The 25,013-nt window shown below is 41.3% G+C and overlaps 1 protein-coding gene across 1 annotated transcript in view; it reads left to right on the top strand.

The window, feature by feature from the left end:
* Positions 1-25,013, top strand: part of casq2 (calsequestrin 2) — a 54,880-nt gene that overhangs the window by 24,689 nt on the left and 5,178 nt on the right. Inside the window, exons 3-10 of the mRNA XM_078559674.1 lie at positions 2,539-2,639; positions 5,333-5,444; positions 11,184-11,257; positions 17,072-17,202; positions 17,630-17,675; positions 19,125-19,179; positions 22,631-22,731; positions 22,823-22,897. Of these exons, the coding sequence (XP_078415800.1) occupies positions 2,539-2,639; positions 5,333-5,444; positions 11,184-11,257; positions 17,072-17,202; positions 17,630-17,675; positions 19,125-19,179; positions 22,631-22,731; positions 22,823-22,897 (695 nt within the window). The remainder of the gene's footprint in view (positions 1-2,538; positions 2,640-5,332; positions 5,445-11,183; positions 11,258-17,071; positions 17,203-17,629; positions 17,676-19,124; positions 19,180-22,630; positions 22,732-22,822; positions 22,898-25,013) is intronic.

Below are 25,013 nucleotides of genomic sequence, written 5' to 3'. Positions count from 1 at the left end.
GTATTTTAGTGTTGAGCTATTGAGCTGGAGGTGTGAGATGTAGCAGCTGGAGCTATAGGTGGAGTGTGGACTGGGAGAGGATGCAGTTTGAATCAACCATCCAACCAAACCAGAAAAGTCTTGGGCTGCAAAAAGCAGTTTTATTCTGAAGTTTGGATTTTCACAGCAGATTGGAAGAGAGCTACAGGTCATATGGTATGCCATTATTGAAGCTACAACAGTTTGCCTTGGGTAATATTACTGGATTTTTTATAGTTAGACATCTATAAGGGAGTGTTGCCTGGAAGATGTTTACTTGTAAGTCTGACCAAGTAGAGAGTCTTTTTGGGGGAATGTTTTGTAAGGCAAAGTTTAACTGTGTAACTATAATCTTGTGTGCTTAAGTTTTCTTTTATTCTTCAAAAAACTTTTATTTTTAATTATCAAAATCCCAAAAGTGTTACTGATTCCTTGCTGCTGAGATCAGTATGACTTCCTCTCAATTCCAGAATACAAAAAAAAGGGTATGGTCCGTAAACCAAGTTTCCCTCTGTGATTTGGTTTGCGCAGCAATTAACATCGGCTGTGGTCATAACAGCCTCCATCACCTGGAGCAACTATGGATGGCAGATGGGAAATGTACATTATGGGCAACATTTTCCCCCCATTGGGGGGAAGTGCGGGAGCGGGCATGAGCTTCCGATCAGGTTGTGGCGCACCGCCATTTTACATGGGCGGGCCAATTAAGGGAAGCACTATACTCCCTGTGCGGACGGGGAGATTTCCCTCAGCCGAGAGTGCGCTCTTTTGCGTATGTGCGCGAAAGAGCACACAGATCTCCCGGAATAAAGATTAGAAAAAAATTTCCCTGCCATGTCCCTTCATGTGACACTGTCACATGAGTTGGGATATGTCCATAACTTTTATTGTAAAATATTCTGCATTTTTAAAATTACTCATGAAACCTCATCCCGCCCGTAGATGAGGTTTCAGGTTTTTTCACAAGCCCGCCTGGGCTCCTGGCCTGCCCGCCAACATTAAGATTGGACGGGCAGGTCCATTAATGAGTTCAATTGGTTTTTTAAGGTCCTTAATAGGCCGTAGTCAGGTCGGCGGGCGCGCACCCTGGATGTAACTGGCCTATGTCGCTTGCTCACTCCCGCCAATTGTGTAGAAGTTTAATGGAATTTTATGGCCATGGACAAAGCCACCCTGCTGTGGCACTGCAGGTCCTCTTGAAAGAGGTGGCAGAGTTCTTTGTTGTGTGACCACTTCTTTGTTGAATCTGAGTCACCTCCTGAATGAGATGGAAATTTGAAAAATCTTTGATAACCTCTCAGGTGGGTAGGATCTTCTGTGGAGATCCCTCCTCTTCCTTCCTCTTCGCAGAGCTTCCCCTCTCTGCAGCCTCTGCTCCATTTGCTGGGAGGTAGCAGACCTAGAACCACTACACTACAGCCCCATATCTCTTACAGGCTTGGAGTGACAGGTGGCCAAATACTCTGCCCTCCCTGAATGTATGCAGCAGCTCACCAAAAGACCTGCAAAATCAAACCACAGTACTTCCACAAACATTGCCACAGCAGAAGTAATTCAAAAATATCTCATGCCATCTCAGGTTGCATGTCTGTCCTATTTAATAGCACTAGTGGGAGTTCCCTCATGCAAGTGAACACATGTTCAGCTGGCAAGTGATTAGCACAGGCAAACACTAGTTCTGCATTGTGCAAGTTTCCACAACGTGCATCAAATCAGCTGGAATGATAGCTTAACATCAGAATCCGACTACTCCGGACACTTACGACTCATACATGACATGCCCACACGAGCACCCTTTCCAGTATGTGGCATTGCATGGGCTCCACTGGATGTGGCTGGAAGCATGACACTCACTATTTATAGACTTCTGGGGCTTCGCGAAGGGCTACGGCGCCCAATTTCATGACCAAAATTTTGTTGTAGAGGCTGCAAAATCGTCATAATTAGTATTGAATTTGAACAACAGTAGAATATTATTAATATCTACAAATGAATGGCAGCTTGTTGATGCCACTCAAAGCTGAACAGTAAAAGTTCACGGCAAATGTGATTTTTTTTTTAATGTTCATTCACGGGACGTGGGCTATGCTGGCTAGGCCGACATTTATTGCCTATCCCTAGTTGCCCTTGAGAAGGTGATGGTGAGCTGCCTTCTTGAACCGCTGCAGTCCATGTGGCGTAGGTACACCCACAGTGCTGTTAGGAAGGAAGTTCCAGGATTTTGACCCGGCGACAGTGAAGGAACAGTGGTATATTTCCAAGTCAGGATGGTGAGTGACTTGGAGGGGAACTTCCAGGTGGTGGTGTTCCCATTTATTTGCTGCCCTTGTTCTTCTAGGTGGTAGTGGTCGTGGGCTTGGAAGGTATTGTCCAAGGAGCCTTGGTGAATTCCTGCAGTGCATCTTGTAGATGGTACACACTCTCTGTGGTGTTCAGTTCCTTGGGATTCTAAAGTGCTTAAGCATAATATCCACTTTCTAGGTTATGTTCAGTTTCACTTACAGCCCCCATTTTTCACAGGTCTGATAGAAATCGGGAGTGTATATATTTTTAAAGATGATCATCTGATTGAGTATGATGGAGAGCTCTCATCTGAAGTCCTAGTAGCGTTTCTTCTGGATGTAAGTAGAACAAATTCCGTTGACACCAGTACCTTTCATTGTATGAATCTTATTTTTAAATAATTAAATATGTTTTGTTTTGTCAATTTTATGGTGGCATATTTGGTGGCATGGTCACAAGTACTTTGCCCAAGTAGTCATTTTTCAGGTGTGCATTTTAGTATTAACAGCTACTCAAACATGTAGAACATCACAACTGAGTCTGATTTTTCCTCACCTGACATTCATACATACACTTTCCAACAGAAGACATTGGATAGCGATCAGGACTAATACTGATTTCTCTGCTCATCATTTCAGAACATGAGGTAAATTGCAGCATTCAATTGCCACGTGAATCAATGTCAGCTACATATAGTGCTAAACTATATAACCAAAACAGTAGTGTACAGTCCAGAGAAATTGGCACTGAAGCTGTATAGTGCTCTGGTCAGACCACACGTTGGACATTGTGATCTGGATTTTCGCAGGGTCAGGCCAACTCTGGAGCCATTTAAAAATGGCAGTGGAGGGGCCCAATTTCAGGATTACCACCTCCATTCCTGACGACACCAACTTTTGCTGATGTGGGATAAGGCTGTGGGTATCGAGCCCGTGCCCTGCACTTGACCTGGCCAGCTCCATTGCAGGGGCAGGCATCTCCTAGCCTCCCGCAATTTTTGTGGAGTTGGGCCAGCTTCTGAATGACGCATGGAGTTGTGAATCATAGTCTGGACTCAGGAACCTTTTGAAAGGTAAGTTCAAATGGTCTTCCCCATGCACTCCATGCGAGTTCAAGGTGTCCATGCCTCCTCCAAACCAACCCAGTGCCCACTCATACCCCCACTACCCCCATGACCCCTCATACCCTCCACTCCAACTCACGCAGTATTCACTATGTACAGAACCAATGAGCCATATAGTAACAACGGCATGTGAGGAACTGTTCAGAAAAAAAAAATCACAAATCTTCCTTTGGAAAAATAAACTGCTGCAACCTTCCTACCTAGAAGCACCTATCAGATAGATCAAAGTGTCAATAACAGAGGCTTCAAACACTTTACACCTCTTAATCTAGTGCAATTAAACATTGACAGAAGAGACCACAGAAAGAACAACTTATTATAATCACTTAAAGATGATAATCAAGCAAAGTCAACCATTCTCTCCAGTTAAATACTTTTATGAATCTGGGCTCTCAGCTAGCTATACAGAATGAGGATATCCAGTTCTACACAAGGGGTGGAATCATTCCAGATTTGCACTAAATGCAGTAGCGGGTAGGTAAAATGACATTTTACCCACTGGCTGCAATGGTGGATTCTCACGCTGTATCATCCCAAACTCACCGTATTAATTATGCATTCCTGGGAAACACGCCGTTTTGATGATGGGTGGATGCTGATTCACACGCAACTCCGTCACCTCACCGCTTAATCACGCCGGGCGCCACATTTAATGTACAGCCGCATACACACCTCTCAGTGCTTCCAGCCCAGAACTGCTGCAAATAAGACATGGCCCTGAAAGGCAAGAAGACTGCAGCCCCCAAGTTTAGTGATGCCTCAAGCGCCTTTTGGATGATGTGGAGGTCCTCTTCTCTGGCCACAGGAGGGGCAGCAACATTACCACTCTGGCTTGGTAGGTGATGGCAGTGGTGATCAGTGCCAATGCTGCACAGAAGAGGTTGACCATCCAATGCAAATAGAGGATGAATGACCTCAACCGTGCCTCCAGGGTAAGGCAACCATCTCATCACTTTAAACTCACACACTCAAGCCCATCACACATTCACTGTCATCTCACTCACTGCCAGCTCAAGGGGCATCACCACTCACTCTTTCACACATGCCTTCACATCTCCATCTTGCCTCATCTCCTCTGGAGACTGCCTCCTCAGCCCTCACCATCTTTAGGCCACTTGCACAGATCAACTTGTGCCACTCACCCCATTCAGTGCTGCTCCCCCCTCTGATATCTGGCATTCCCCTTGATCACTGTTCCTCTCCCCCTCTCTGCCACCTGGCAAAGACATTCAGTCTATGGATGCAAAAAACATTTTTCCATTGTCACCAAACTGATGCAGGGGTAGAAGCAGTGAGAAAATGGTAATACAACTGGAAAACCCCCTAACAACCTCAGATTTGAGGTTCCACAGCCATCAGCTCGACCTATAAGAATTTTATACCATCTTTTCTGGCACAATAAAAAAGTGCTTGCATAAAGATAATGGATAATAGTTAATAGTAGGGACTGGAGCTCTGGTTCTGAACCATGGATCACCATCCAGCAGGATGGATACCTGTGCCCAGTGAATGCGTTTGCCCCCGCCTCCGCCCCCCCCCCCAACCCCCAATTGTATGGATTGTGTAATCCTATAAAACTCTCCCGCAATATAGGGCTAATTATCCTATTGACTGTTATAAAGATGGTTATAGCCATGGAAGGATCGTTCACATTGCGGCATGTCAGGCTGTTAGGTAGCCTGGAAATCCTCGCACTACAATATTCACCAAAGTGGATGAGTGCAAAGTTACAGAAACAACAACGATAGAAAAGAACCTCTTACTTAACTAATGTAGCAAAATCCAACATTATGGGCAAATACAGCTATATTTAGTTCAGAATAAATTATTGAAGGGCATTTTTTAATGCAGAAAATATAATATTGCTTAGCAATGTGGACAATGTCAGAGCTTTTCTTTTGTCAACAGGTGACAGAAGACCCAGTGGAAATCATTGAATCTCGGGCGGAGGTTCGCTCTTTTGAAAGAACTGATGAAGTGATCAAATTGATCGGATACTTTAAAAGTGAAGTTTCTGAACGTGAGTCACCACCAATGTTCCCTCTAAACTGTGCAGCTGCATTGCAATCATGAAGGTACTGCATAGGCTGCTCATGAAGTGCCCCATTTAAGTTGTCGTGCATGCCCAGCCAAGCAAAAAATGTAAAGGTACCACACAATAAGATAAATAGAGCATGCACAAAAAAGAAAATGTCAGCACTAATTCTAACCTCCAGCTGTTGTGTCACTCTCTGGATGGAAAGTCATCACTTTGGAAGCTTAGCTCTAAGTGTGAAAGATTTTGTAACCACAGAAAACCTTCAATAGATAATATAAAACCGTAGAAAGAATCATAGAAACCTACAGCACAGAAGGAAGCTGTTTGTCCCATCCACCGGGATTTTCCAGTCCCGTAGCTGTCAAATTTTCCGTCCGATTTCAGTTGTGGGTGGGACTGTAAAATCCCGGCCACCAAATGTTTCAGTTCCAGTGTAAGCCTCAGCAAAAGCAGAAAACTACTTGCCTTCATACATAGCTATTCATCATTTGGCCATCATGTCTGTTCTGGCTAAAAAAGGGCTATCCGGCCTAATCCTTTCCAGCTCTTGGTCCATAGCTTTGCAGGTTACAACACTTCAAGTACATATCGAAGTACTTTTAAAAAGCGATGAAGGTCACCACCCTCTGGGTAAAAAAATCTCTCCTCAATTCCCCTCCAATCCTACTGCTACTTACTTTAAACCTATGCCCTCTTTGCTAACAAAAATAAGTTCTTCCTACCCGCTTTATCTAAACCACTCATAATTTTATAAACTTTAATTAAATCTTCCACAAGCTCATCTGTTCCAAAGAAAACAACTCCAGCCTATCCAAACTTTCCTCATAGCTAAAATTTTCCAGTTTCGGCTACATCAAAATCTCCTCTGTAAACTCTCTAATGTGAACATATCCTTCCTGCAATATGACAAGAATTGTATGTAGTACCCTAGCTGTAGCCTAACTATTATTTTATACAGATCCACCATAACCTTCCTGTTCTTATTTTCTTTCTTGGTCAATAAAGGGAAATACCCCCTATGCCTTCTTAACCACCTTGTCTACGTGTCCTTCTACCTTCAGAAATTTGTGGACATGCACTCTAAGGTACCTCTGTTCCTCTGCACTTCTCAGTATCTTATCATTTATTATATATTCCCTTACCTTATTTGCTATCCCAAATACATTACTTCAAACTTATCTGAATTGAATTCAATTTGGCACTTTCCTCCCCTCCTGACTAGTCCATTGATATCTTCTTGCAGTCTACAGCTTTCTTCTTCATTATCAACCACATGGTCAATTTTTGAATTATCTGCAAACTTCTTAATCATGCCCTCTTCATTAACGTCTAAATCACTGTACAGGACAAAAAGCAAGGGGCCTAGTGCTGAGCCTTACAGAGTCCCATTGGAAACAGCTTTCCAGTCGCAAAAACACCCATTGACCATCACATGGGCTTTTATTCTTCTAACCAGTCAGCCATGTGGGACCTTGATGAAAAGCTTTGTAAAAATCCATGTAGACCACATTCAGTATGCTACGCTCAGTGACCCTTCTTGTTATCTTCTCAAAAAAATGTAATCATGTTAGTCAGACATGACCTTGCCCTAAAATATCTATTCTGACTGACCTTGATTAATCTGTACCTTTCTAAATGACAATTAATACTGTCTGAACTTTTTTTGATAATTTATTCACAACTGAGGTTAGACTGTCTGGCCTGTAATTACTCAGTCTATCCATTTCTCCCTTTTTAAACAACAGAAATAATTTCCTGCTAATGTCGTGCATGCTCTGTGCATGCACACTTCGAGCGTGTTGCTTCATGACATAATTTGGAGTGACAGTATAGGCAGCGGCCAAGACCAAAGATGGCGCTGCTGAAATCATCACAGTTGGGCAGCGGCATCCTTTTAACGTGCATTTGGAGCAGAATTGTGAAACACATGAATTTGTATTCATCCAAAACAAATTTGGTTTTGCAATTAATCCTCATCCTTCTTGATGGAGTGAGTCTTGGAAATGAGATTTAAGGAGGCTAATTCTAGGCATGAGGGATTTGGCAGCTAAAAACACAAGCACCAATTTAAGAGCAATGAAGAATGCTAAAGAGACTAGAATTGTAGTAGCATGCAAATCACAGAAGGTTGCAGGGGTTGGAGGAAGTCACAGAGATAGAGAAGGGTGTGGGGTCTGGCTTGTAATTACTCAATCTATCCATTCTCCCTTTTTAAGCAACAGATATATTGAGATATTAAAAGAATAGAATTTATAAGTTGTGCGTACATTATGGATGTCGGTAAAGTGTTCTGAATGTATCTAAACAAATGAGGAAGCTCACAGTGGACCTTCTGAATCTGTGCTTTATATAAACTTGCTGTGTGTGTAAAACTATAACATTTAAAACATCATTAAATTTGGGGTGGATTATAATGACAATTTAGTAAAAGAATTTGAGGTTTGAAATGACAGTCAGATCTAATCATTAGAATAATTAACTTGTTCGTAATTACCTGTTCTGTAGAAGACTAGGATATCTTGGTTAAGTGTTGGATTCAGTATACTTAATCAATATTGAATCATAAAATGCAATTTTGCTACACCAATAATTTATATGCTGGTATATTTGTTTAATTGGGACATTAAGTCAGTGTTGGGTTGGGGGTTGCGGGGAGCCACCCAGCTCCAACCTCATTGGTCCAAATGCCGACAAAAGAACCAAATTTGAGAGATGAGATGAGAGTGACTGCCCAAAGCACCTTTTGATGGAGCGTGGCATCAAGGAGCTCAAGCAAGACTGAAGTCAATGGGAATCAGGGGAAAGTACTCCACTGGTTGGGGTCATACTTAGCACAAAGGAAGATGATTGTGGTTGTTGGTGGCCAATCATCTCAGCCCTAGGACATTGCTGCAGGTGTTCCTCATGGTATGGTCTTAGGCCCAACTATCTTCAGCTGCTTCATCAATGACCTTCCCTTCATCATAAGATCAGAAATGGGGATGTTTGCTGCTGATCTATAGTGTTCAGTATCATTCGTGATTCCTCAGATACTGAACCAGGCTGTACTTGCATACAGTAAGACCTGGACCATATTCAGGCTTGGGCTGATAAGTAGCAAGTAATATTCATGCCACACAAGTTACCAGGCAATGACCATCTCCAACAAGAGAGAATCTAACCGTCTCCCTTTGACATTCAATGACATTACCATTGCTGAGTCCTCCGCCATCAACTTCTTGGGGTGTTACCATTAACCAGAAACTGAACTGAACCAGCCATATAAATATATGTCTGCAAGAACAGGTCAGAAGGTAGGAATCTGCAGAGAGTAACTCACCCCCAAAGCCTGCCTACCATCTGCAAGGCACAAGTAAGGAGTATGATGGATACTTTCCACTCGCCTGAATGAATGCAGCTGCAACGACACTCGAGGAGTTCAATACCATCCAGGACAAAGCAGCCTACCATCCACCACCTTAAACATTCACTGCCTCCACCATTGACACACTGTGGCAACAGCGTGTACCATCTACAAGATGCACTGCAGCAACTCCCAAGCCTCCTTTGACAGCAACTTCCAAACCTGTGAACTCTACCAACCAAAAGGGCAAGGGCAGCGGATGCATAGAAAAACCACAACTTACAAGTTCCCTCTAAGCCATGCATCTGATTTGGAACTATATTGCTGTTCCTTGACTGCCAATGGGTCAAAATCCTGGAACTTCCTCCCTAACAGCATTGTGGGTGTACCTACCCCCAGGGACTGCAGCGTTTCAAGAAGGCAGCTCACCACAACCTTCTCAAGGGCAATTGGGGATGGGCAACAAATTCTGGATTGTGGTTTGACTGGCTATCTGACTTTGAAATAGTCAGAAACAAAATCCAATTGTATGGATACTTGAAATTGGAGAAATGTTCATTGCTGACACATTAAGCAGCTGCAAGTTATATGATAGCTTGTCTTTTTGTTGCATACAACATTTCATCCATTATCGTCTGGATTACACAGGCAGGCCCACAAAGACTGACAGAGGATTTTTAATAGTGATGATTCTCTAATAATGCCTATGAAAATATAGCAGCAATTTGTGACACTTCGGTGCGATCAAAGCTAACTTCCTATTGGCGAATGAAAACATACTATTATCCCTTTCAAAAGTGGACAATAAAACATGACTCTGATACCTTAAATTCAATTTAAGAATAGATTTCCTCAAATAAATCTAAGATGCTTATCTATTTTAAGTTATTATTTATTGTTCTTGGTCATGAATGATTTTTCAAGACCACAATATTTTAGAATCAACAACTGACATGAAAATAGAAATAAGGAGATAGATTATATATATTTTAGACCATCTGGATATAACATTTGCAGCCTCTCTAGTTCACTCTGGCCATAAATTCAGCAGAAATCCATTGTAAGGGCTAAAGATGTTATGTATTCACCAGTTTACTGAATACTTTATATCTCTGATTTCATCTGTACATTGCTCTGAGATAAACTAGTTCTGAGGTTTATTTACAGTACTTTAAAATATTTCAGCAATTACAAGATTTCTACACCCATGGTCTCAGCCTAGATTCCAAAACCTTGCATATGGTGTCAGTTACTTAAGCTCTCTATCTCCACCCACAGGCTTAAGCATTTAAGCACAGTGAATATAGATCAGTGAACAGACTAACATAATCAAACACAGATCAATTGAATCATTGAATACTACAGTGGCACCTGGATACACAAAATCTCAGTGCTCCTGGGAGTTTTTGCGATGGCCTGTTGGTGGCAGAGCCCCCATCTTCCTCAAAAAGAGACAAAAATATCTCTTTTTTCAGCAATACTATTGAGGGAAGGGGTGTGCAAGTGGCCACTTGTTTCAGGAGCTCTCACTTTTCTAGCCCTCATTGAGAGCAGACACAGCAAATTGGCAGAAGTAGGCCCTACCTGAGGGCTCAAACCAGGATCATGGCCTGGGCCCCAAAGAGACAATTTTATTTTGAAAAAATTCAAAATAGCTCCTCCCCCAGCTCCACCCCTTTGACACATGGGCTGCTGGGAATATCTCTCCTATTTGGGGAAGAGGAGTGCACTGTCACTTAACTCCCTGAAACTGGCAAGTTGTGTCAGACATCAACAACAACAACTTATATTTATATAGCACCTTTAATGTAACAAAACTTCCGAAGGTGTTTCACAGGAGCATTATAAAACAAACAATGATATAGGCACATAAGAAGATATTAGGTCTGATAACCAAAAACTTGATCAAAGAGGTAGGTGTCTTGAAGGAGGAAAGTGAGGTAGAGAGGTGGACAGGTAGAGAGGGAATTCCAGAGTTTAGGGCCTAGGTAACGGAAGGCATGGCCACCAGTTGTGGACTGATTAAAATTGGGGATGCACAAGAGGCCAGAGTATGTTGGAATAGTCAATAGGCTTCGAAGCCTTTCCACCATTGGGAGTACCTTAGATGCACTCCTACTGATGAGTATCTGCTCGTGCTTTGGTAATGAAGGGTTCTCTTCCTGTTCCCAATGACAAAAGGAGGTAGAAGCTCCAGGCAGATGCATCCCAAAGCTTATATGAGAATATCACTCCCCATCCCTTTCACCCCACCACTCCCCATGGAATTTTGGAGCCGATGAATAATATTCTTACATAATCATGTCTTTTCAATATATCCGAAGTATTCTAATCTTTGTTTCTTTCTTTCTCTATTTTGTTTTCCCTTTCCAATACAGATTACAAAGCTTTCGAAGATGCAGCAGAGCACTTCCACCCTTATATCAGGTTCTTTGCAACTTTTAATAAAGGGGTGAGTAATTAAAGCTAGGATTAAAACTCATGGACCTGAAGGCAAATAGTTAAGAGGTTGGTTAGGCAGTAGATGAGAGAGAATAGGGATAGGCTGCATTTATTTGTGCCTCAGCATTAGGGGGAGCACTTCCTGCACATATGCAGCTGCTGTGTATGTATTGGAATTGCAAGGAAGTGACTCTGTCCCACAAAGATTTGTACTCAGGCCTCAACTCACTATATTTATTCATGACTTAGATACTAAATAGAGAGCTTAAACCCAAGTTTTCCACTGGTGCAAAGATTGGTGCCTAGTAAGTTGAGTAGACATAAAGTTATAAAGAACCATTGATAAATTAAGTGACCTGGCAACACTGTGGCAGTTGGTTTTCATGCAGGTAATTATGAGGTCATTCACTTTTGGACCAATAAGTATAGATCCAGTACTACCTAAATGGTGAAAAGCTAGGATCAGTGGAGAGTAAAGAGATTTAGGATTTATGCATGTAGATGACTAAAATGTAGCAGTCAGGTACAAAAAAAAAATCAAAAAGGCTGCTAAAATGTTATAAATAGATGGCTAGAGTATAGAAGTTTTGCCACATCTATTCAAAGCCTTGGTTAGACCAGACCTGGAATATTGTGTACAGTCCTGGGCAGCTTATAAGGATATATTGGCCTTGGAAGGAGTGAAGCACAGATTTACAAGAATGTTACCAAGGCTCCAAAGGTTAAACGCTCATGACAGATTACATAAACTAAGCTTGTATTTCCTGGAATATACATGATTAAGAGTGATTTGAGTTTTTTTAGGATTTTGAAAGCAATTGATATGGTAGATAAAGACAAACTTTTCCCACTTGTTTGGGAGTCTAAGAGTCCAAGGGGATATAACCATAACATCAAAGCCAGGCCATTCAGGAGAGGTGCTAGGAGACACTTCTTCACAGAAAAGGTGGTAGAATTGTGGAACTCTTGTCACAAAAAGTGGTAGATGCTAGTGTAATTAGATCAATAGATTTCACTGGCCAAGAGTATAAAGGGTTATAGAGTCAAGGTAGATGAATGAAGTTAGGATACACATTAGCCATGAACTCATTTAATGATTGCAGAACACGCTCGAGAGGTTGCGTGACCTACTTCAGTACTTACGTTCCTAACTCTTTTGTCTCTAATTATTTAGCTGTTCCATGGGATGCTAGGATGGCTTGTCTTGGTTTTGTGTTCAGTGTGCATTTAGGAAATAATTAACAAAAAGTTGTGTATGCCATTGCAATTTTACTGTACCAACCATTTTGGCTTAAAACAAAGCTAAATAGCAAAGCGATTTGTAACAACATGCTGATCTACATGTACTTTTTTGACTCATCACTTCCATTAAATCCAGTTAAAAAGTACAAATTTCAGCCAGATGAAAAACTAAAGTGTAACCCATTGTCACTAATTAAATTGTATACTTTAAACCACAAATCCTTTTAAACTTCAATGTCTCATTTACAGGAGTTCAACATTGTATCATATTGTCTGTCTTGATGCCCCCATTTCGCTCATCTTTTGTTTGTCTAAATCTCTATTTCTATCTCTTTATTTCTATATTTTTAAAATTATACCTCTCTCTATTTTTGTCTTTTAATGTCAATATCTGCCGGTGTGTTTCTCTGTCAGTAAATAAGCATCATCTGGAAAATGTATTTGTGTTCAAAGTTATTTGAAAAAGCTCCAAAGTTAATGCTTTGCCTTGTTTCAAAGTTTTTAATGAAAATTCTACACATAGGGCTGAATTTTACATGGGGGTGAGAGTTCCTGCCCTTTCACCCCCAATGTACCAGTCAGAGGTGAATCCATTTGTGCTTGGCAGGCTCGACCTGCTGTCATTTAAAAGCCATCGGGCCTTAAATTGGCTTGAGGCAGGACTTGCTCCACAATCGGAGAGGAAATCTCTCTTCTGAGAGTTGCTGGTCATGTAGTCAAATTGCGGCAGCTCTCTTGTCCCAGCAGTGCCACTAGAATGGTGCCCATTGCTGGGACTGATACACTGATAGAGCCTGGACCTTCTTGCAAGCCTAGGGTCTCGCCGTGGCCAGGCTGGCAGGCCCCAGCAAGAGGGAGTGGGAGGCTGGGATATTGACAGGGATTGGACGAGTGGAATCGCTGGGGGCAGGGTGGGGGGAACGTCTGATGGGCACAGCATGTCCTTACAGGAGCCAATCTCCCTGGCCTGGTCAAAAGGCTGTCAGGTGAAATCTTGGGGTGGGCCTCCCCCATCAGTAATTGGCTAGCTACGTGCTTCAATTGGCCCATAGGTGAGCAGACCACCTGACATCTCCTCCGCCATGGGTAAAATAGCTAGGGGCCTAACGGGGGCAGGCAGGTGTCCAGCATGGTGTTAATGCCATGATGCCCAATTTTATGCTCCACACCATTCTGCCCCAAGGGTCCGTGGAATTCGGCCCACAATTATTGTTTTCTCTCTGTCTCAGGCTTTGATTTGTTGTGAGTGTTTTCTGTAGAGCTGCTGCATGCTGTGAATTGTAGTTGTAGGCATGAAGAAGTTGTCATATGAAGAAAGGTTGAACAGGTTGAGCCTATACTCATTGGAATTTAGAAGAAACATATAACATTCTGAGGGGCTTGACAGGAAAGATGCTAAGAGTATTTCCCCTCATGGGGGATCTAGAACTAGGGGGCATGGTTTCAGAATATTATAACAGTCTCCTATTTAAGACAGAGATGAAGAGGAATTGCCTTCTCTCAGAGTGTTATTAATCTTTGGAATTCTCTACCCCACAAAGCAGTGGAAGTTAGCTCAATTGGCTGGATAGCTAACATGTGGTTCAGAATAATGTCAATAGTGTAGGTTCAATTCCCATTGCAGCTGAGGTAGACTTGGGACCTAACCCCTTGCCTTATCCCTGAGAGTGGAAGGCAATACCAAACACCACTGTAAAGAAGAACTACCAAGGAAACAGCTCAGGATGAAGCATCAGCTGACAATGAGCCAAGGACCTGCCTTTGGGCAGAACACACATGAATAAATGTTCTTGTTATATTAAAAACTATAGTTCAGATTTTAATTCGTCACTGTCTTGAACTATAACATTTCAATTAGTGTTGTAGAAAAAAGTTACATGAGTTACAGGTATGATGCTAAAGTGTCAGCACTGGGAAGAGATTCCAGGTTTTAGAGTCATGGAAGCAGTATCCTAGGAAGCTAGAAGTGATGGGAAGGTATGCTGCATTGTAGCAGTGGGTGGTCTTGGCATGTGGGAGCTCTGGGGCATCAGAGTGATGGACAGTTGGTAAGGCCCTGGCGTGTAGGAGTAATAGTAGTGCAATGCCTCTGGAGTGGCAGTGTTGGGAGGGTACTATTGGAGACTTGGAGAACAAGTAGGGATTACTGGAGTTTAGGAGTAGTGGAATAGAGGTCACTGTGTATGCAAACATTGGACATGGGATTGTAGGTCATAGGGATAGTGGAAGGGAATGACACAAACCTTGGAGGTTTGGGAGTAATGAGATGGGATAATGGGGTTTAGGAGAAGCAAGTGAATTGCTGGGATCAGAAACCATTTGTAAGGTTTCTCGGGATCTGGGAACAGAATTGGTGGTCCCAAGTATTTTGCATCCAAGAGCTTTGGTGAGGGGTAGAGACTACTTGGAGAAACTTCAGTTTTGATAGGAGAAAGAGTGACTGATGAAAGTGAGGCCATATTTTGTGGTATGTCAGAATAGGAGCTGTCAGCACTAACTCCTCTGAGAAAAAAGCAGTTTCTAGGATGCAGTTGTTTAAGTTGATGACTGCACTTCACTGATCACAGGGCATAGCAATACCACCTTTCTCAGGTCAGGGGCATGCGATGGAAGAGACTTACATGGAGGATGATCACTGGCTCTCAGGCTGAGATAGGTCAGTGATTGGAGAGTGGCCACTCTGGCTTTTAGCGTGGAATGGTTCAGTGAATGAGGAGTGACCACTGGCTGTCAAAGTAGAACGGGTCAGTGACTATAAAGTGATCACTAGCTCTCAGAGTGGGACAGGTTAGTGAATGGAGAGTGATCATTCAGTGAATATAGAGTGACCACTGACTCTCAGGCTGGGATTTTAGAGGGCGGCACTGACCCTGTCCACTGGCCGGAAAGTCAGGGGCAACCTCATCTCTGCTGGCCATGGAAGCCATGACCGGATTTTACCTTAAGCAAGCAGTTAACTGCTGATAGTCATGGCTTCCATCCCTTGAAGGAATGATGTTCCGCCCCCAAGGGCTGCCAGCCAATCGGATGGCTGGCAGGTCTTCGGTCCCAGCAGTGCCATGGTTTGCTCTCTGCGTCCCATAAAATCCCAGTCTCAAAGTTGGGTGGTTTAGTGATTGGAGAGTGATCATTGGCTCTCAATGTGACAATCAGTGAGTGCAGAGTGACTATTGGTTTTCAGAGTGGGGCAGGTAAGTGAATGGAGTGTGAGTTGAGTGAGAGGCCTAATCTTTGCATGCTTTAGGTGGTTGGATCTGTTGAAAATAGCATTGCTTGTGGCTGAGACATACATCTCAAGTGCTAGAAGGACCAGATTTGTAATGAGTTACATGGGAAGAATGAACAAATCAGAGGCAAGTAGAAGCAATATGTTTAAATAATAAGTTCAAATATGACAGGCAGATGTGTTTACAATATTGTGGCAGGCAAACTGTGATAGAAAATGTTAGAGCAAGTGCGTGTTACACTTACAAGAAGTTTGTGTTTATGTGCAAGATTTTTTAAAAATTGATTAATGTCTCTGTGTAGATGTTTTTCTACATTAAAGGTATTATATAAATGCAATTTGCTGTTGTATATTAATGCATAAAGATATAATATGCATGAATAGAGAGTGCACTTATAACTTTTTATTAGAAATAAAAACAAAATGCTGGAAATACTCAGCAGGTCTGGCAGCGCCTGTGGAGAAGAAACAGATCATGACCTTTCATCAGAACTGGGAACATTTAGAAATGTAATTGCTTTTCAGGAGGTGAAATGAGGGGTGATGAAAAAAAGCAAAATGGAAGGTCTGTGATCGGGTGGAAGACGGCAGACATTAAATGACCAAAGAGTTGGTGGGAATAGACAAAGAGAGTGGTAATGGGACTACTAAAGAAGCAAAAGATGAGTCCAGAGAAGGTGTAAATGGCAGAATAATGAACAGCTCCCATCAAAAGCAAAAACAAGAAAGACAAAGTTAAGACTGAAACCTCAGCAGGTCTGGCAGCATCAGATTTCCAGCATCCGCAGTATTTTGCTTTTGCTTTAGCTTCTATTTGTTCTGCCTTGTGAGGTTTTTAGATTTTAAAAATGATTTTCCTGAAATGTGCAGGCCTCCCTGGCAGTAACACTGTGTATTCAGCCATTTACAACATGGTGATCTAAAGCTGAAATCTACCTACTCAGCACTCCATTATAAGGGCTTATGAATTTAGCAAAATGACACATGTGAACATACTTCTAAATTGAAATATTAAAAATGCAATAAAACAAAAATGCTGCTGTGGTTCTAAGTGAAAATGAAATAATCTTAACTGCTTTCTGTGTGTCTAATTTCTATTGTGTAGTTGTGCTATGAATTCTCCGGTCTTCATTTACATGTGGAAAAATTGTTTTGTATGGCACTATTGTTAAATTGTATTGCTGTGCTTTATGAAGACTTTTATTAGTTTGTTGTGAAATATACATGTTATCACTTCCCACCGTTTGGGCTGACATGCCAAATGAGATTGTTGCAAGATTTGCAGTTATGCGGTGTCTGTTTAAGTTTACTCTTTATGTTCATGATTTTTTTCATTGATGCATCTCCCCTGGGTAGGTTGCAAAGAAACTCTCATTGAAGATGAATGAGGTGGATTTTTATGAGCCTTTCATGGATGATTCGGTCACTATTCCAGATAAACCCCATTCAGAGGAAGAAATTGTGGAATTTATTCAAGAACATAAAAGGTAGATAACTGAGTGGCTGTTTTGTGAAATTGATTTCATTTGAAAGTAACTATGCCTGGACTGAAGTTAGCATGCAGATTTGCTGTTGTGATTATCCAATGTGAGCTTCCAATCTGAGAAGCTACAGGAGGAGTTGGAAATCCAAGGAAGAGTCACTATCATAAAGATCTTAGCAGCAGTCATGCAGAGGATCATCTATTTTATTCCCTCCTGGCTAAACCATCATAGGGAGGTCCCGAGTGGGCATTGGATTCAATTTCTGGTTTTCTAGGGAAGTCAGCAGCTGAATCAGTAGCAAGACAGTTATGAAAATGACCCAATGTAGGCAATCTATACCTTTACAAATACAGGCATGCAGAGTTAGGGTGCACAATCTTTAAAATGGAATGGAGAAACTATTTTTGAAAATGTATTTGTTCTATTTCAGATCAACCCTCAGGAAACTGCGTCCAGAGGATGTGTTCGAGACGTGGGTAAGATGAATGAATTGTTGAGTCATTGGCAAGAGTGGGAAATGTTAAATTTAGAGTTCAATTTATTTTATCAATGAGAAAGAAGAAAGGTGAAGAGACAAGTACTGAGGAATAAGACAACAGAGATGGAGGGTGACTAGGCAGAACGAAGTAGAAGCCACAGAAAGTCATTTGGAAGTACAGAACTTGAGTATTGCTGAAAAAAGATATGTCTAAGCTTTTCATCTTGTACTCATCAAGACACTTACAAGAATACCAATATAAGGAGGAAAAACAATAATTTATACTGTGTGTGAAGAGAGTGCTGATTGGTTGGAAAGTGGTGTTGCCATGGAGAATGCATCACTGATGGTGACTGACAGTTAACTGCTAAGTGTTGTTTGAAACTTAAACCAGGCAGCTTGACCCTGATTGATCAAGCATTGCCCTGAGGAATAAGTCAGCGAATGGCTGTCACTCATTTTGTTTAGCTGAAGCAGGTGCAGTGTATGTACGTGTTCTTGCTGTCTGCAAAGTACAGGGCCCTGTATATTAATATATGTAGCTCCCAGTACACAAATGCGCCACATTGCGAGCCCAGCCGACAATCTTAAATTGGTTGTCAGCGTATTTCTTAGCACATTGAGGATCACATAGCAAACGTGTGGCACAATCAGGATCAAGCAGCCTGGTTTAAATTTCAAACAATGCTTGTTAGTTAACTGTCAGTCACCATCAGTGATGCATTCTCCATGGTAACGCCACTTGCCAACCAATCAGCACTGTCTTCACATGCAGTATAAATTGTTGTTTTCCCCCCTTATATTGGTATTCTCGCGAGTGTCCTGATGAGTGCAAGACGAAAAGCTTAGACATGTCTCTTCTTTCAGCAATAGAAGCCACGGATTGGGAAAACCAGATAATTAGACTTTCTCAAGAAAATTAGGACAAAGAATGTATTCAAAGGTATCATAGCATATGATATAATTTCAACATGGCTCAGTGGTAGCACACTTACCTCTGAATCAAGCTGTGGGGTTTACGCCGCTTGCATGTGTAATCCAGGCTAACAGTTCAGTGCAGTATAGAGGGATAGTGATGTGTTGTTAGATACATCTTTTATCTGAGATTTAAAATGTGGTTCTGACTGCCTGCTCAGGTGGATACAAAAGATTCCATCTACTTAAAAAAAGAGCATAGGAGTTGTCCAAACTAATATTTATTCCTCCACCAAAACAGATTAACTGGTCATTTATCTCCTTGTTGTTTGTGGGATCTTACTGCGGGCAAATTGGCTGCTGTCAACATACCAATAGTGACTGCACTTAAAAAAATATGTTGGCTGTAAGGCACTTTGGGATGTACTGAAGATATGAAAGCAACTACCTAACTGCAAGTTCTTTCTTGTAGCATTTAGAAATATCTACAACTCCCTCAATGTAATGTAAATTTGCGATTTTTTTTGTACAGGAAGATGACATGGATGGGATCCAAATTGTTGCTTTTGCTGAAGAAGAAGACCCTGGTAAATTCCATTAAAAGCTGATCATAAAATCATAAGGTGTTACAATACAGAAAAAGACCACTCAGCCCATTACATATTTTTCTTCTCATGTCTAACTCCTACTCAACCCCACACTCCTGCTTGTTCATGATACTCTTTAATATTCATTATATTAAGTAGCTATCTAGTTCTCTTTTAAGATAATTTATGGATTCTGCTTCAGCAAGGATTTATTGCTGAAAATTCCATATTCTAACTATAACCCCTGCAAAAAGAATTCACTAACCTGACCTTTAATTCTTATGTCAAATTAGTATGTAAATAATTTTGTGTATGCATTCAGAGATGCATTCTGCGTATGCGACATAGTGTATCTGAGCGTGTGAAATAATTCCTTCAAATGTGAGATGATAGTACTTTAAACAAGCCATGGTATATTAAACAAATAGCACATTTTAATGTTTTATAAGTACATGAAATAATTTTTATCTAAGGTGTATGATCAAACAAGCCAAAAATACTCTGTTGGGGTTTATAGCATTTGTTTTAAAGAGAATTGTAAACTTGTTTCAACAAGTCATGTTTCATTCTCACTGGGTACTGGGAGGGTTGCTGCTGAGGTATCTGGAGCTGGTTGAAAGGCTAAACAGGGGATAATGATACTTGACATTTGTTACAGTTGTTGATCTTTAAAGTTCGAGAAGTGGTCTGGGTGATCAGTGGAAGTCAATATCTTTACTTCTTAAAACTCTGATACTTATACAGTGCTCTGTTGAAATATTTCAAAATGTTTCTTACACAATGAATCACTTTGACTTGTTATGTCTGCTGTAGTTACTTGACATTGTTATGCATTCACACATCCCCTGTTAAAATGGACAGTGTTTGATATATTCTTAAAATATGCCCATTCTTATATCTGTGCAAAGTAGCTGTCATGCTTGCCTGATTTTGAGATGACTTGGGATAGGCAGGGAGCATTATTCTGGCTTGGAGCTCTTCAGCTGTCTTCCTGCAGCCCGATGTTACTTGTGGGACTTTCTGGCAGAAGTGAAAGCAAGTATTAAATATATCTGCCCAAGGATACAATGTATATTCAAATGATGCACTCATGGTGGGATTATGTAATTCGATCCATTTTCTGCCATCAATGCCACAGCAACACTGGACACTAGGAGCACAAGTGTGTTCACGGCACACAACTTTGTGGGAAGGTTGGAAATTTAATTACCCCCATTCCTTGAAGGAAGGGTAATCGATTAATTTCTCTTTGCACAGCTGTCATGCCCTACCCTGACTGCAAATGCCTGAAGTCCACACTGGAAAGCAATGAGCCACAGGGGCTGGCAGAGGTCACACCCTGCAAATGCTGTGGCAATATTCCACCCAAGTAGAAAATCCTGCCTATGAGATTCCAAAAAAACTGGTTTTGAAATTTGATACTTGTGCATTTTTTTTCTTCCAGTTTACCCATTACCCATTGAGGAATGATAATATATTTGGTTATTTTCTACTCAATGCCATGGAAAGTGGAATTGTCCTTTCTGTAGGAACGTTTCCTTGTGCTGGGTGATTATTGTAGGACAGTTTTTTTATATTCATATCACTAAGTTATGTTTCATTATTGAGGAACTTGGGTAAAAACAATAGGGCAATATGTGGAAGATTTCCTATATTTGATAGTTATAATAAAACTACAAACTTCTTTGTAAAGAATCGTTTTACAATGTTCCTACGTTTAGTGCGCAAAGAAAGTTTTCCATCATATTACTGAATAAATAGCAAGACACTGTTAAAACTTTTTTTATGGGACAGAGCAAACTAATTTAGCCAAAAAGTTTTTAAAAATCTGCAAATGCATGTCTGAAACTGTAAGAGAAAATGGGAGCATCTGTGGCAGCATCTGTGGAGAGTACAGATCCGTTAACCTGCAAACCCTACATCAAAAATTCATCAGTTATTACTAATGTACAACATTTAAAAAAGAATAGGGCAGAGAAAAACACACATACATACATGTGAAATGGAATAGAATGACCTGTAAAGTGCTTAAAATGAAAAAAAAAAACAGGAAATGGTTAAATTACACAAGCACATGACATATGGAAAGATGGTGGGTTAGTGATAATGTCACTGTGTTAGTAATCCAGAGGCCCAGGTTAAAGCACTGGGGACAAGGGCTCAAATCCCACCATAGCAACTGGTGAAATTTAAGTTCAATTAATTAATCTGGAATATAAAGCTAGTTTCAGTAATGGTGACCATGAAACTACCATCAATTATCATAAAAACCTGTCTAATTCACTAATGCCCATTAGGGAAGGAAACCTGCCATCCTTACCTGGTCTGGCCTACATGTGGTTGACTTTTAACTGCCATCTGAAATGACGTGGCTCACTCTGTTCAAAGGCAATTAGGGATGGACAACTGCTTACTAACAATGCCCACATCCCAGGAAAGAATAAAGAAAAAAAGTAAGAGACATAGTGAGAGATTGTTACCAAGCACTGATCCCTCCCCACTCCCCTGATCCGTTGCAGACCCCTTCATGTAAGGATTGCCAGATTTTTCACCCCAGGGATGCTGTGGTCCCACAGGAAATTTGGGGGCTCTAATGTTCAAAATAAAACTAGAAAGTGCTGATGCTTAACATAAGTGCCCTGAGACATTTTAGCTATATTAAAAGCACTATATAAATGCAAGCTGTTGTTGTTATTTTAAATGGGTTATCAACTCCATTCTGCAGAACCTGCAGAAAGAACCGGAAAATTGGTAAAGGAAGAGGAGAATATAAGAACCCAAGAAATAGAAGCATATGGTTTCTCAAGCCTCCTCTGCCATTCAGTATGATCACAGCTGATCTTCTGTCTCAATTTCACCTTCCTGCTTGTTTTCCATAACCGTTGATTCCCTGAGAGCTCAAAAAATATCTATCCCAGCCTTGAATATACTCAACAATGGAACAATATTGATAAAATACACAATTATGGCAGTGGAAAGCAAATACTTCAGTAAGAGTGAATAGGTAGTTGAACAGCATACATAAAACTAAGTAATAGTAACCCTCCTCAAAAGGCAATGGAAGCTGGGTTAATTTAAATTTTTAAGACAGAGATTGTGAGATAAGAGTATCAAGGAGTGTAGATCAAAATCAGCTATATAGAGTTGAAGTACTGTTGGCGATGATCTAATTGAAAGGCCGAACAGACTTGAGAGGCTGAATAGCCTACTGTCCTTCCCGTGATCATTCAAATAGCAGAATTCCCTGCAAATGCGTTAAATATCAATTCAGTAATATTGGCAATAGTTATTTCAAGGAGTAATATCTATCCCACAAAGTTAATGTCTCAATCCACCAAAATGTACTTCATAGGCAGCTAGAGCAGAATTCATATCTGTGGATTATTTGCTTGTCTAAATAACCCTTGCTCTCTTGCATGGGAATAATTGAGAGATTTCTATTCCTTTACAGATGGTTATGAATTTCTGTCAATTTTAAAAGAAGTAGCAAGAGAAAACACAAACAATCCAGATCTAAGCATTGTGTGGATCGATCCTGACGACTTCCCTCTGGTGAGTACACATGTCATAGAGTAATGAATGGAATTATATTATAGGCATGTTGCAGTAATTTAATCTTATAATCCTTTTATGATTGTTTCAGTTGTTTACATACTGGGAGAGAACTTTCAAGATTGACCTTCACAAGCCTCAGATTGGAGTAGTGAATGTCACGGATGTAAGTAGCATCAGCAGATTCCAATCATTAGCCTAGTGCTCTTAAATCTCTTTTGTGTAGATATATTTTGCCATGATCTTTAGGATTGTGGGAGCACATATGTTCATGTTTTTTATGCACGTGTTAGGTTTTACAAGAATATCTAATTGTGATTTTCTATAACAATTTGTCACTGTATGTGGATATCACTACATATTTACTCATTTCTTTACAACTTTGGGTATATGTGTGATGTTGCTTTTTAATTCCACTATCCACATAAGCTTATTTGTATGTGTATAGCTAGGATTGGATATTATGCAACAATATAGATTTGCAAGGAAATGCATGTGCAAATTTAAAGCTTTGGATGAATGCAAGCTATGTATCCCTGAACAAAAGGAGAGCTATGGTTTTGGTTTGGGGACATTTGGAGCAAAGGCATTGGTGGCTTTCTACTGTGAGTGCAAAAAAGATTAGGGCCAGAATTTTGACATTGGCGTGTGGGTGCGGATGCGGGCCCGACACGCCGACATGGAAAATGACGTGCGGTGACGTCGAGCTGCACACCCGCCGAACTGTCAACGGCCTATTAAGGCCTTTAAAAAACCAATTAAAGTACTTATCCTGCTGCCCGTTGATGGGCAGGTGAAGAGCCCAAGCGGCCTTCGCATTTTTCAGGAAACCTCATCCGTGGGTGGGATGAGGTTTCCTGAAGGTTTTATTAAATAAATCAATAAATAAATTCTGATAAATTGACAAACATGCCTCAGCTCATGTGATACTGTCACATGAAAGGACATGTTTGTAAATAATTTTTATCTGGCTTTATTAAAAAATTTCAATCTGAACTTAATCTCCCTGATGCAGCTCTGTGCCTCAGGGAGATTTCTGCGCTCTTTCGCGCGCGTGCCAGACTCTCCCTCCTCCCCTGCCCACACAGCTACCAGCCTTAATTGGCCCACCCGCTTAAAATGGCAGCATGCAGCTGATCGCGGGCAGCGATTGGCTCCGCGCCCACTCCCGATCGGCCTGCCTGACAGGCAGAAAATTCTTCCCCAGGAATCATTTTTATTTATTAATTACCTTCCTAAAAAATCATAGAATGATAGAGCACAGCAGGAAGCCAACCCCGCCCCCCCCCACCCCCCCATTATGCCTGTTCTTTGAAAGAACTATCCAATTAGCCCCACTCCCTTCTCTTGCCCCACTACCTTTGAAAGCTACTATTGAATCTGCTTCCCCACTTCCATTTCAAATCATAACAATTTTCTGTATAAAAAATGTTTTCCTCATGTCAACCCAGGTTTTTTTGCCAATTACCATAAATCTGTCCTCCCTTGCTATTGACCTTTCAGCCACTGGAAACAGTTTCTCTTTATTTATTGTATTAAAGCCCTTCATAATGTTTCATACCTCTTCAAGGGTAATGGTGGGATGGTGATTATATTACTGGACTAGTAATCTAGAAGCTTGGACTAATGACCTTTCAGGCAGTGCATTTCAGTCCTAACCACTCACTGCATAATTTCTTAAGTCCCAGACTCCTGCATCACCATCCATGGGTATGTTCTGTCCCACCAACAGGTCAGACTCACCAAAGGTGTCACAGTGACTCACCAGACCCACGGTCCCACCAGAGGCACAGTGCTACACAGTTGGGAGGGAGTGGCCATGAGGTCTTAAATATTGAATCGAAAACCATGGTGTCTCATGTCATCAGGCCAAAAATGAGCAAGGAAACATTCTGTTGATTACCACCTACCATTCTCCATCAGCTAATGTGTCAGGACTCCTCCATGTGTAGCACGCCACTTAGAAGAAGCACTTAGGCAGCAAAGCACAGAATGTACTCTGAGTGGAGCATCACTACTGATCAAGCTGGCCAAGTCCTGCAGGACAGCGCTGCCAGACTGGGCTTTTGGTAGGTGATGAGAGAATCAAGGCAAGGGAGAAACCTGCTTGACATTGCCCTCATCAGTCATGCAGGTGCATCTGTCCATGGCAGTATTAGTGGGATTGCTCATTCATTGCACAGTAGCTCCTCGGGGTAGTGTCCTAGGCCCAACCATCTTCAGCTGCTTCATCAATGACTTTCCTTCCATCATAAGGTCAGAAGTGGGGATGTTCGCTGATG

The sequence above is a fragment of the Cetorhinus maximus genome, chromosome 16 (genome assembly GCF_964194155.1).
Source record: "Cetorhinus maximus chromosome 16, sCetMax3.hap1.1, whole genome shotgun sequence".
NCBI lineage: Eukaryota > Metazoa > Chordata > Chondrichthyes > Lamniformes > Cetorhinidae > Cetorhinus > Cetorhinus maximus.
Note: the sequence above shows the minus strand (reverse complement) of the source record. Positions and strands in the feature narration are given on the sequence as shown.